Source organism: Lycium ferocissimum, chromosome 11 (genome assembly GCF_029784015.1).
Source record: "Lycium ferocissimum isolate CSIRO_LF1 chromosome 11, AGI_CSIRO_Lferr_CH_V1, whole genome shotgun sequence".
Lineage (NCBI taxonomy): Eukaryota > Viridiplantae > Streptophyta > Magnoliopsida > Solanales > Solanaceae > Lycium > Lycium ferocissimum.
In genome coordinates, this window is record NC_081352.1 from 37,551,475 (window position 1) to 37,564,744 (window position 13,270).

A 13,270-nucleotide genomic window follows, 5' to 3' on the forward strand; every position below is an offset into this window, starting at 1 on the left:
TGTTGCAAAATCACCAACTCCACGAACAATATTATAATTGCAAAATTAATAATTGAAACTATAATAAGACTTTATAATATTTAATTGAGAGAAATTTAAAGTGGCTAATTGTTGCAAAATAACTATAATTGAGAGATTGAGAGAAAGAGAAGTTAATCAATCGGTCAGGATTAAAATGAAAATGGAGAGGGGTTTATATAGGGGTGGGGAATGGGTTAAAGTGTTAAAAAAAAGTTTGGGGGTCAGGGGGCTAAAATATGGGTTTGGGACCGTTTGGCAACGCTATTTGCAATGGGACCGTTGCCCAACGGTCCAACAGAGTAGCCCAACGGCTCTATTTAAAAAAAAAAAATTAATTCCACCAGTTCCGATTTTACCGGTTTAACCAATTCTGGTTCCAAAAAAATTAAAACCGGACCAGTATATAATAAACGGTTAACCTGAATCGATGACCGGCGTTCAATGGTTCCGGTTCGTATTTGGACACACAGGGGTAGTAAATTTTTCAATAATGTTCTTTTTAATAAGAAAAGTTCAAAGGACAAAGCAGGAAATTAAAGTTGTTTTTAAATAAATTTTTAACAATCCTACTCGGTACTTCCTCTCTCCCAAATTTCTTCTTATTATGTAGTTATAACTAATTTTCTGTCTATCTCCCAAACTTTTTTTTTTTTTTTTTTTTTATGATTTTTTTTTGTCCGATCCACGAATTTTGTTATACCGTTCATCTCTTCCTCTTAACCTTTGTTCTTAATAACAGTCTTCTTTAACCACACTCCGGTAACCACGGCCAACATCGTCCTTTATTTATTATCCTAACGGAATCTTTTAAACCTAGGAATTTACGGGTTAATCCATCGAGGTTATTAAGATCTTAAGAGAATAATCATATACTAAGAATAACAAATTCATGTGGATCGGATTGTAATTACTTAAACATAATAATCACAAAAGGATTTAAAGAAGTAATTACTTAAACATAATAATCACAAAATAATTTACATAGTAGGGAAATTAGTGCGACAAACATAGTAAATAACTTACATGATTTGAAGGAGGAGGTTTCCTTTTCGGGGAACCCCAAAAACTAATTACAAGGGGTAGTAAAAAAAATTTAGTACTATTTTATAATAGGAGTTTATATTACATTATTTTTGGGCAATATTAATAGTATTGGAGCATTTGATGAAAGAGAAGGGGAATATGGGAGTTTTTTCGAAGATGGTTATTATCTTGTTCAATGTCTTTATTTTCTACATATTAATTTCATAGTATATGTCTTGGCGGACTTCAACTTCGGATTTCAAAATGTTGAAGAATCTTTTAAATAGAGGATGAAAGACTCTTTGGGCCCCATTGTCACGTGAACTTTTTTTTAAAAGGAAACTTCATCTTCTTGTCCGCGAGCCGATCCATTTCCGTCGTTGCTTTATTAAAGTTACTTTCACTTGTCTTTTAGCCGTTTCAACGAATCTTTCTCATTTGTCTCATGATGACTATTTCTCTCTCTCTATTTTTGTCCTCGATTATTTTGCTTTTCACACATACACATACACATACACACACACACACACACACACACACACACACACACACACACACATATATATATATATATATATATATATATTTTTTTTTTTTTTTTTTTTTTTTACGTGTCTAAATTATGTAGTGCAATAGAATCAAAACTCATTCCCGAATCGTAGTCGTTTGGGTCTTGTGAATCTTGAAATGCCATTTGTTACGAAAATTTACCATATCTCCTTCTTCGAACTATGAGCAAAACAAAAACATCCTTGGACTTGGAGATAATTCGGACTAGGGTTCTTGATTACATGCTTGTCTTGTTCTTTTTTTTTGGAAAAATCTTTCCAAAGTCTCTTTAACTACACTTTCTATGTTGTCATTTTTTTCTTTTTTGCAAGTATGCTTTTCTTGGTAGAAGTAGCTCTTGTTGTCGAATCTTTGGTAGTCTTCGTCTTGTACGGAGAGATGAACATCCCATCTTCACTTTTTGGCAAAGTGACAAACAAACGGATTTGATCCCTCCTTCCTTCTACCGTTTGAACCGGATTAGCCGTATCTTTATCCGATACTTGATCTATTTGCATTCTAGTGTGTGGAATGCACACCCGTCTCATCCATTTTTGTTAGATGGAGAACTGTATTGGTACTAATTCAAACTTAACATGTTGTAGTCTTTGTTCTAACGATTTGCTTGTTCCAAGAGTTTCATTTTTTCTTGGATTAGTGTCTCTTCTGTTTTATTAAGTCTTCGAATCTCGGACATAGTAGAGATACATCGCAAAAAATCACCTTGTCTGTGTCTTTTTGTATATTGACCGAGGGGTTCTATTTGTGATTTTGTTTATGTGGAGAAATATAATAGTTTGGTCCCAATACTTGTCTAGCATAGTCTAATGCCTCTAAGTAAATCATTAAAGCCTTTAAAAAGAGATCTTCTTATATCTTTGATAGAATAAACATGAAGTTCTATCCGGTTTGAAAAATACCATTAGTTCTACCATGGACTACAACATAAAATTTAAATTTCTTATCTAGATTTTTGTCTAGTAAAATTGGACAAAGTGCATTTAGAGTGGCTACAAAATGACCGAGTCTTTTTTGTTATGCGATATCCATAAATTGTCTACTAAACAAGTCTTCCTTTTTTTCAATATTACATATTGTTAAATACTTTAAAAGTTAAATTAGAAAAAATACTAAATTATTGTTTCCAAAATGTATTCTTTCTAGGGCGTTTCGGGATGCGATGTAGGTCTAAAATGAAGATTACATAGTTTAAACTTTTTACAAGTTGGTTTTGTGTCTTGGGTTAGGCTATGTTTTCCTTAGTCCGTTGTCCGAGAACTTGATGGTCTACGATGTTAGCGTTCAAATAGAAAATTAGTTAGATGTGATCTTTAATCTACTTAATTGGTACGTGAGATTATTATCTTTTCCTTTTATATGTTCGAATGTTAAATTATAAATTGAGATGAGTATCCATAAAGTTTAACCATCTTGGAATTAAGCTACTTTTATCATTAATTTTTTGATAAAATTTGACTATAGCTTCACGGTTTTACCAATATTTACGGTTTATTTAGTATATATTATAAAACTATTTAAGCCATATATTACGGTTCAAAATTTCGTTGTTATACTACTCATATTTCCTTTTTCTCGGTACTTACCGCTTTGATAAGCACATATCTTTTCTTCATTTTTATTACTATATTTATTTGGTTTGTCTTTAATACGGCTCCCCATCCTTCGAAGCTTCCATCCTTTCTATAATTAAATAGTTTCATTTTCTAGGAGCATATTTAAGTCCGGAATATTCTTTATTTTTTCTTTAATTTTCTGTACTAATCTAATATCTTCGGTATTAAAGTGTTTTTGACCATTTGATCCAGTTTGAAGAAGGAGATATGGTAAATTTTCGTTCTTTTCCATTTCAAGATTCACACTTGGCTTACGCCCGTACATACTAGAGAGAGGTATATTGCAAAAATCGTGTAATATAAACTCCTATTGTAAAATAGTACTAAGTTTTTTTTGGTACTACCCCTAAAGTGAAGTAGTTTTTGGGGTTCCCATTAAGGAAACCTCCCTCCTTCTTCAAATCATGTAAGTTATTTACTATGTTTTCTGCACTAATCTCCCTACTATGTAAATTATTTTGTGATTATTATGTTTAAGTAATTACTTCTTTAAATCCTTTTGTGATTATCAAGTTTAAGTAATTACTTCCTGATCCTCATGAATTTGTTATTCTTAGTATATGGTTATTCTCTTAACTTCTTAATAACCTCGATGGATTAACCTGTAAATTCCTAGGTTTAAAAGAGGCCGGTTTAATGTCTAAAGGACGATGTTGGCCGTGGTAATAACGGCGTGTGGTTAAAGAAAAGGATTTAAGAACAAAGGTTAAGAGAAAGAGATGAACGGTATAACAAAATTCGTATTTGGACAAAAATCATAAAAAAAAAAAAAAAAAAAAAGTTAATTGTTGTGTAAAATTTGTTTTGAAATATAATAGTTTGGTCCATTTTATAATGAATTTAGCGAGAATTCTAGGAAAACATATAAAAATAGGAATACGAGACTAAAGGATACGAAGAAATGTGTAATGGTAATAATTTACAATTTCGTAGGATTTTTTAGGAAAAATGACAAATAATAGTAATACTAAGTTTAAAATTAAAGTAGAAGATGTTGTAGAATTAATGGGAAATAGAGGAATAAATTTAATTAAACCTATAAAAATAAATCACTAAGAATACGCAAGAATGGAAATTAAACTATTAGTAGAAAGAAAATTTTACAACCGAGTCGCACCTAATGTACACTAATTCTAAAGGAGAGACATCTATAAGATTTACCAATTATAATTATACACCAAAAAGAGACATCAGAAGAAGAAAGTACTCTAGATAAAAATGAACCTACAGTCAACCTTTATGAACATAGAATTAATACAAAAAGATTTTGAAGTAGACATAGCTATAGAAGAAGCAAAAATACGTCATAGAAAAAATAACAATATAACTTTTAGATGTAAAGGATGTAAGTTAGGAGATCTAACAATAGAAGAAACTATAAGTCACTTTAAATTATGTGGAGCTAGAACCGATAATTGGGGATATAGAGTAGAACATATACACCAAGAGAAATCAGTCACTTTCGATAAGATATTAGAAGATATACAAGATAGTGATGAAGAAATAGACTCAATAATAAGCCAAAAAGAATTAATGGAATCTAGTGCATCTAGTTCTAGTCCATTTCAAAGAACAACGAGAGAACAATACATAGACACAAGCACAGGAAATGTACCTAGAAGAAGAGTTTTTAGATCAGCAGGAGAACCAATAGAAAATATAAAACCATCGGGAAAAAATGCCTATAGAAGAACCTATCATTCTCCAAGAAGGAGGTAATAAAGGAAAAATATTAAATATAGCTTTTCTCATGATCCACATAAGATACCAATTCGATTGATAGACCTTTGGAAAGGAATAGTAGTAGCCGAGACTATATAAAAACTTATAATGATACCGATGCGGAAACTATGTATAAATACTTAGAGACATTTTTAGGAGAATCAACTAAAGCTCTATGGGAAGCATATAAGGAAGATTTTCCAATGGAATTCCAATACTTAGTATCCATGGGAGCAAATCCATACAATTTTACCAATAAAATACATACTTTAATTACGGAGAAGATCCAAATAGTGGATTAGTAATACTACAAAGAAATGCTTTAATTAAATTAGAGCAGTTAAGTATAAGTAGGCTGTTTCATATTAAAATTTTTTTAAATGATTATTTTTATTATTGTACAATTAGTGGAAACGCTTTTGACCAAGAACTAGGAAGGAAATTATTTAATAAACTACCGAGGAGCTCTAGAAGAGAGATAGAAGACGAGATGGAATAAGAGAGACGGAGTAGTACAAAATCCTAATTTAAAATGGTCAATAGGACATAGAATACAACATATAATGGATATACTACAAGAAAAATGCACGCATATACAAATACAAAAACAATTAAAACAAAATGAGATGAATTTTTGTAAAAGTGTGGTATACACTACTCAGAGTTACGATAAAGACAATTATAAAAAGAAAAGATATAATAGATACAGAACTCAATATAATAGAAACTACCCTCAATACAATAGAAAGAAATACTATCTTAGAAAATCATCAGCCAAGAAACCCTATTTAGACAGAAATAGACATATAAGAAAATACAAAATAGATAGAAATTATAAAAATAAACTGGAATGTTTTACTTGTGGAAGTGTAGAACACTTAGCAAATACATGTCCAAAAAGAATAAATAATAAGACACGAAATTCACAGCTAATTGAAGACTTTCAAGAAACCTTAATAAATGTAGATGAATATATGTCGGACACGAAAGTATATACTCCATAGTAAGTGTAGATGCGAAGAAAAAATTAAAACGATTCATCGGACTCGGAAACGTAAGAATTAATCAATGAGATAGGATTAGAAAAACTAGACCTAGAACCAATTCAAATGGATAATTTAGCAAATATATCGGAAGATATATCACGACTTTGAAAGAAATAAAGGTTTAGATAGTAATGCATGTTTCTCTTGTAAATGGTTTCCTAGTAGAGATAAAAGAGCAAAATGTAAAAATTGTTTTATAGAAGGATGTATCATGTGTATAGAAAAAGAATTTAAGACAAAAATTCATAAAGAAGAAAGACATAAAAAAATAGAAGACCCTACTATGAGTATAAGAATAATGACTTTAGAAACCAGAATAAACGAATTAGAAACCAGGTTATGTAAATTGGAAAAAGGAAAAGAAAAAGAAGCAAATAGCGAAGATGAAGAAATACTTATCTAATATACAACCGCTAAGAACAATACCGGAAGAGTCAACGGCGGAACTAATGAGTATAGAAGACCATGGAGCCCTAGTATGTAATGAAGATAAAAAATTAGGAACTATAAAAATACTTGCAAGAATTAAAATAGATGACTATGAAATAGAAACATTAGCATTAGTAGATTCAGGATGTACTAAATGTATAATAAATAAACGAATAGTTCCACCAAATTTAATAAAAGTTCTAGACAAACCAGTTGTAGCCATGCAAATGGATGGAACTCATAATATATATAAACATTATGTTCATAAGGCATACATTAGCTTTATCAACACTTGTTCGAAATTTTACAAACCTAGTTATAAAATGGATAAAATATGGGTAAGAGACTTGAATATAAATATAGACTTCATCATCGGGTTAGACTTTATGTTACATAACAATGGAAGTTGCTTGATTACAAGAGATGGAGTAATTTTTCTAAAAAATATTACTCATACACCAGTACAAGCTCATAAAACTGAAACTAGAATTAGACATAAGAAGATCTCTACTCCAGATCAAATAAACCTACAAAAGAAAGAAGAGAGTTGTTGTAAGGATTGTCAAGACAACAATACATGTTGTAAAAGCAAAAGAGAAATAAAGAATTTAATTCTAGAAGAAGAAGAAATACTAGACGACGATAATCTAATAGAAAAAAAATTATACTTTAATAGATATAGAAACAAAATTATATAATTTTAAAACGGGGATAGAAAGATAGGAGTAATAAAAAACCAAAAAGATTTAGATAATATAATAAGAATACTAGATTGTCCTAGAAATTATAGGTGAAAAACCTTTAAAACATTGGAAAAATAACAAAATTGTATGTAAATTAGACATATATACACACATATATATATAATTTTTTTTTAACCAAGACGTCTAAGACTTTAAAGTACAAATAAAAGAATTGTTAGATTTAGGAGTAATAAGAAGATCTTGAAATTATTCTTATTCTAAAATAATATCTCCTACGCATTTATGGTAAGAAATCATAGTGAGATAGTAAGAGGAAAAGCTAGAATGGTAATAAATTACAAAAACTTAATGATAGTCTCTTTACTATCCATTTCTCTTTGTCATATAAGTTGCTTTTTGTGGATGCTTTTCTAATAAATAGAATACAAAGTAAAAAAGATCTTCGTCTTAGGTTGATTGTAAATTCTATACTTAATACATCACGAATGCATGAAGAAAGAATAGAATGGATACTAAGATTTAAATCAAATTCACTGAAAGGACATTTCTCTTGAATGGTTAGTAATGCCATTTCCACGATTAAAGATATCCACCAATTTTTCAAAGAAAAATGGATAGCTTATTGTACTATAAAAGATTTGTCCTAGTATATGTAGATGACATATTAGTATTTAGTAAAGACATGAAAGAACATTTAGGGGTTCCTCCTAAATCTAAAATTAGATTATTTGTAAAAGTTTAAATGTTTTCTAATAATCTAGCAAGAAAAAGATGGAATTATGTAAAAACCATATAAACTTTTTTATTCTAGTAGTATTCTAGGAGATGGCAAAATAAAATTGCAACCGTTTTAATGTCCAAAAATAAAGGTTAGAAATGCCGGATAAATTAGATAATGTTAAAGAATTACAAAAATTCTTAAGGAATAGATAAATTATGCTAGAAGTTTTATAAAAGACTTAAAAAATATATAGGGGCCATTGTATTCAAAAAAAACACGATCAAATGGTCAAAAACACTTTAATACCGAAGATATTAGATTAGTACTAAATTAAAGAAAAATAAAGAATATTTCTGCTTTGTCCTTTGAATATTTTCTTGAAACAATCTTATTGAAAAATTTACTACCCCCTTATAGAAATTTGGCAGTAGAGATCTTCTTATATAAATTCTAGTTTCGGAGCTTGTCTGGTATATGAGTAATAATTTTAGAAAAATTAATCTCTTGAAATCATACAACTTCCATTATTATGTAACATAAAGTCTAATCCGATGAAAAGTCTATATTTATATTCAAGTCTCTTACCCATATTTTATCCATTTTATAATATATGGCTTTAAAAAGTTTTAGACAAGTACTGATAAAGCTAATGTATGCCTTATGAACATAATGTTTATATATATTATGAGTTCCGTCCATTTGCATGTCAAATTTTATCAAAAAATTTTATTAAAATGGAACTATTCGAAGATTTATTATACATTTAGTACATCCCGAATCTACTAATGCTAATGTTCTAATTTAACATCTATTTTAATTCTTGCAAGTATTTTTATTGTTCCTAAGTTTTTATCTTCATTACATACTAATCCATGGTTTTCTATTAATTAGTTCAATCTTCTAATTGTTCTTCACGGTTGATATTAGATAAACCTATTTCTTCATCTTCGCTATTCTTCTTTTTGTTTTCCTTTTTCTAATTTATATAAAAGGTTTCTAATTCGTTCATTCTAGTTTCTAATGTCATTATTCTTATACTAATAGTAGGGTCTTCTATTTTTTTATGTCTTTCTTCTTTGTGTATTTTTGTCTTAAATTCTTTTTTTATAAATGAATACATTTCTATAAAACAATAATTTACATTTTTTCTCTTTTATCTCTACTAGAAAACTATTTACAAGAGAAACATGCATTACTATCTAAACCTTTATTGTTTCGAAGTCGTGATTATAATCTTCGATAATTTGCAAAATTATCCATTTGAATTGGTTCTAACTGGTCTAGTTTTTCTAATCCTATCTCATTAATTAATTCTTCTTCTTACCGAGTACGATGAGTCTATTTTAATTTTTTCTTCGCATCTACACTTACTATGGAGTATATACTTTACGTATCGACATATATTCATCTACATTTATTAAGGTTTCTTGAAAGTCTTCAATTAGTTGTGAATTTCGTGTCTTATTATTTATTCTTTTTGGACATGTATTTGCTAAGTGTTCTACACTTCCACAAGTAAAACATTCCGGTTTATTTTTATAATTTCTATCTCGTTCGTATTTTCTTATATGTCTATTTTTGTCTAGATAGGGTTTTTTGACCGATGATTTTCTAAGATAGTATTTCTTTCTATTGTATTGAGGGTAGTTTCTATTATATTGAGTTCGTATTTCTTATATCTTTTCTTTTTATAATTGTCTTTATCGTAACTCGAGTAGTGTATACCACACTTTTACAAAAATTCATCTCATTTTGTTTTAATTGTTTTTGTATTTATATATGCGTACATTTTTCTTGTAGTATGTCCATTATATGTTGTATTCTATGTCCTATTGACCATTTTAAATTAGGATTTTGTACTACTCCGTCTCTCTTTATTCCATCCGTCTTCTCTCTCTCTTCCTAGAGCTCTGGTAGTTTATTAAATAATTTTTCTTCCTAGTTCTTGATCAAAAGCGTTTCCACTAATTGTACAATAATAAAAATAATCATTTAAAATTTTTTTAATATGAAACCGGTACTTATGCTTAACTGCTCTAATTTGATTAAAGCATTTCTTTGTAGTATTACTAATCCACTATTTGGATCTTCTCCGTAATTAAAGTATGTATTTTATTGGTAAAATTGTATGGATTTGCTCCTATGGATACTAAGTATTGGAATTCCATTGGAAAATCCTCCTTATATGCTTCCCATAGAGCTTTAGCTGATTCTCCTAAAAATGTCTCTAAGTATTTATACATAGTTTCCGCATCTGTATCATTATAAGTTTTTATATAGTCTGCTACTACTATTCCTTTCCAAAGGTCTATTACAATATATATATATATATATATATATATATATACACACACACACACACACATAAGAAATAATTTTAATCATATATAAACAGTGTAATTTTTTACCGGAGGAGAGTTTGAAACCTCTGGCCTTACCTGGCTCCGCCCCTGCTCAAGAAGGTGATATGCACTTAGCATAGTATGTACTTTAAGTGTTATATAATTATATCTAAAGAAATGTCTCTTATTACATTATTTTATTATATAAGTCATGATTTAAAGTTTGCCAAATAATTTTTGAACATTGAAGTTAATTGGGATTCTCTCTAGCATATCCCGCTAAAATGCTCCGATTTTTGGTTGATACTAAGTACTATTATATTAAAAAGATCCGAGTTTCTCAAAGATTAATATGAGGATCTAATATTATGCATAATCCAGCAGAAACAAAAATCATGCACTATCCTCAATGATTTATCCAAGGAAGAAAAAAAAAACTAATTATGCTTTTGATTAAGTTAAAACTGTGCATAGTACATGTCCTCATTATCATCAGTTTGTGGGGAAAAGATCTCTATTTCAGTCCTATTTATGCTACTATCTTGGTTTTTCATTTGTTATCTGTTCTTAGTTAAATCCCCATTATCCTATAAAGCAACACAGCTCACTCCTCCCCTAGTTAACGCAAAAAAAATTCTCCAAAATGCAAAACCACAACTTGTCAGTATCTAAAACCCTAAACCCTACCCTCTCAACTACTCTTCAATCACCATCTCTCATCCAATTCTTCAACCCTCTTGTCAGAACACTACCCTTAATTCCATCCACCTCAAGAACTCCAAAACCCCTCACAATCCAATCCCACAACCAAAAACCCAAAATTTTCCTGCAAAATGACGTCACTTTCCGGCGAGATATACGATCATTTGCCGGCCGGAAAAAAGAAAATTCCGGTGGTGGGCGTATTGAAGGAAGCGCAGAGTTCCGGCGACAAGCTAAAAGAAATGCTCGCCGGAAAAGCAAGAAATTAGCTGAGAGTCTTTTTTATAGGCTAAAGAATCCTCATGGAAACTACCCGGATAATTTTAGTGAAGAAGAGCTACAAATGATTGGTTTGGGGTATGATAGAATGGTTAGGTTTATGGAAAAAGATGACCCAAATCTCAAACACCCTTATGATTGGTATAAGTATGGTCAATTTGGGCCATATTCTTGGCGTGGAGTTGTATTAGGTGAGCCTATTCGAGGGCGATTTTCGGACGAATGTGTATCGATGATTGGTGAAGTTAAGGATCAAGAAGAGTGGGAGAAAATAGAGCAACATGAAATGGCTCAAGAATTTCAGAATAGATTAGATGCAATGGATAAAAATGTGGGGTTTAGGTATTTTTGGGTTTTTGTTAGGCATCCTAAGTGGAGGATATCAGATTTTCCATGGCAACAATGGACTTTAGTATCTGAAGTTGTAGTTGAAGCTGGGAATGAAAGGTTAGATAAATGGAATTTGATGGGGCGGCTCGGGAATAAGGCTAGGTCTTTGATCACACAGTGTGCAGCGTGGATGAGACCTGATATTGTGTATGTACAAAGGCCTGTGTATCAGTGTAGGTTTGAGCCTCAAGATGACTTTTTTAAGGCATTAACGCCATTGCTTGATCCAGAAAGTGAAGAGGATTTTATGTTTGAATTGGAGGATGATAATGGGAGAGTGCAATTGTGTACTTATTTTGGTGGTTTGTGTAAGATTGTGAGAGTGAATCCTAAGGCATTTGTGGATGATGTTGTAAAAGGTTATGAGAAATTGAGTGATGAGAAGAAGTCCAAGTGTTTGATGTTTTTGTTGGGCAATCATCCCGTGCATTTGTTGCATCCTTATACGAAAGAGTGGAAGGCGAAGTTGGAGGATATGGAGATGGGTTGTGATGCACCAGATGATGATGATGATTATGGTAGTAATAACAACGGAGAGACTGAGATAGTTGACTGGATTGAGGACGATGAAGATGGTGAAGATGGAGACGAAGATGAGGGTCAGTACGATGTGGATTTGGATGCAAGTGGAGATGAAGATGATGAGGATGACGGTTCAAGTCAAGAAGAGGATGCTAGATTTTGGGATGATGAATTTAAGAAGGCATTGGGTAGCAACCAAGCGATGGAGAAGTTTGCCAAGAAATATATGGAGACGACTACGAAGTTTTATGAAAAACATATAGATGCAATGGAAGAGAGGGAAAAAGAAGTGGAGGAGGATGGTGGAGATGAATTGGCAATGAGAGGTGTTAGAGCTAAGGTTAGCCCAACGGAGTGGGAGAATTTTGGATTTGGTCCTTTTAGAAGGAAACTTAAGAAAGGTAAAATGCCTCCTGAGTTGTTCATGAAAGCTGCAGTTAGACCATTCACTTATAAGAATCTGGTAAAGGAAATTGTGTTGACCAGACATGCAATACTAGAAGGCGAAATTGGTCAGAAGAAATGAGTTAGTTATGTAGGACTAGATAGAAAGATTCCTTGTGCTATATTGGATAAAGAATGTAATATTGTAATGTTACTCAGGGACAAGTGTTTTTTCTTGTATAATTTCATTTGAGGTGGAAAGCGGACTCTGCAATCACACAAAGAACATCCTGCTATGTATTGGTAGTTGATTGGAATGTTGATCCTCAGGTGTCTTCTGTACTGAAAACTGATCATGCCAAATAAATGAAATGTCACTGTGATGAGTTGGAAAGAAGAATACAGGCACTGATGGGTCGTGTGATTGCTGGTAAGAGTTATGCAGGTGCAAAGATTAGCAGAAAATTGAAGCTTCTAAAATCACTACTAAATATATACCTCTGTTTCAAAACTCAACTATCACCCCATTTAATCAAGGTCAAGGTATAAAAAGATTGTCTAAGCTTATTTGTAAGCTATAAACTGCAATTGTAAAGCTTTGTACAACTACCAAGAAGTTAATGAAGTACTTGCGGATTTTTTCTTCTTTGAAATCACAAGTCAAAAGGTCATTAAAAAGCAATGAGGATATCATCTCAACCAGAAAAATTATTAATTTTGAACCGATTTGTCACTTTTGTCCTAATATATTAGACTACCATTTTCCAGAGAATGGATCCCTTCAGTTTATGAAATTCTAGTC

General features: G+C 31.0%; 1 protein-coding gene across 1 annotated transcript; it reads left to right on the top strand.

Moving 5' to 3' along the window:
• The first annotated feature begins 10,785 nt into the window (after window positions 1-10,785).
• Window positions 10,786-12,868, top strand: LOC132038645 (uncharacterized). Its single transcript, XM_059429326.1, has one exon. It carries the CDS (start codon window positions 10,835-10,837, stop codon window positions 12,608-12,610), a length of 1,776 nt encoding a protein of 591 aa, XP_059285309.1. The 5' UTR covers window positions 10,786-10,834; the 3' UTR covers window positions 12,611-12,868.
• The last annotated feature ends 402 nt before the right edge of the window (window positions 12,869-13,270 follow it).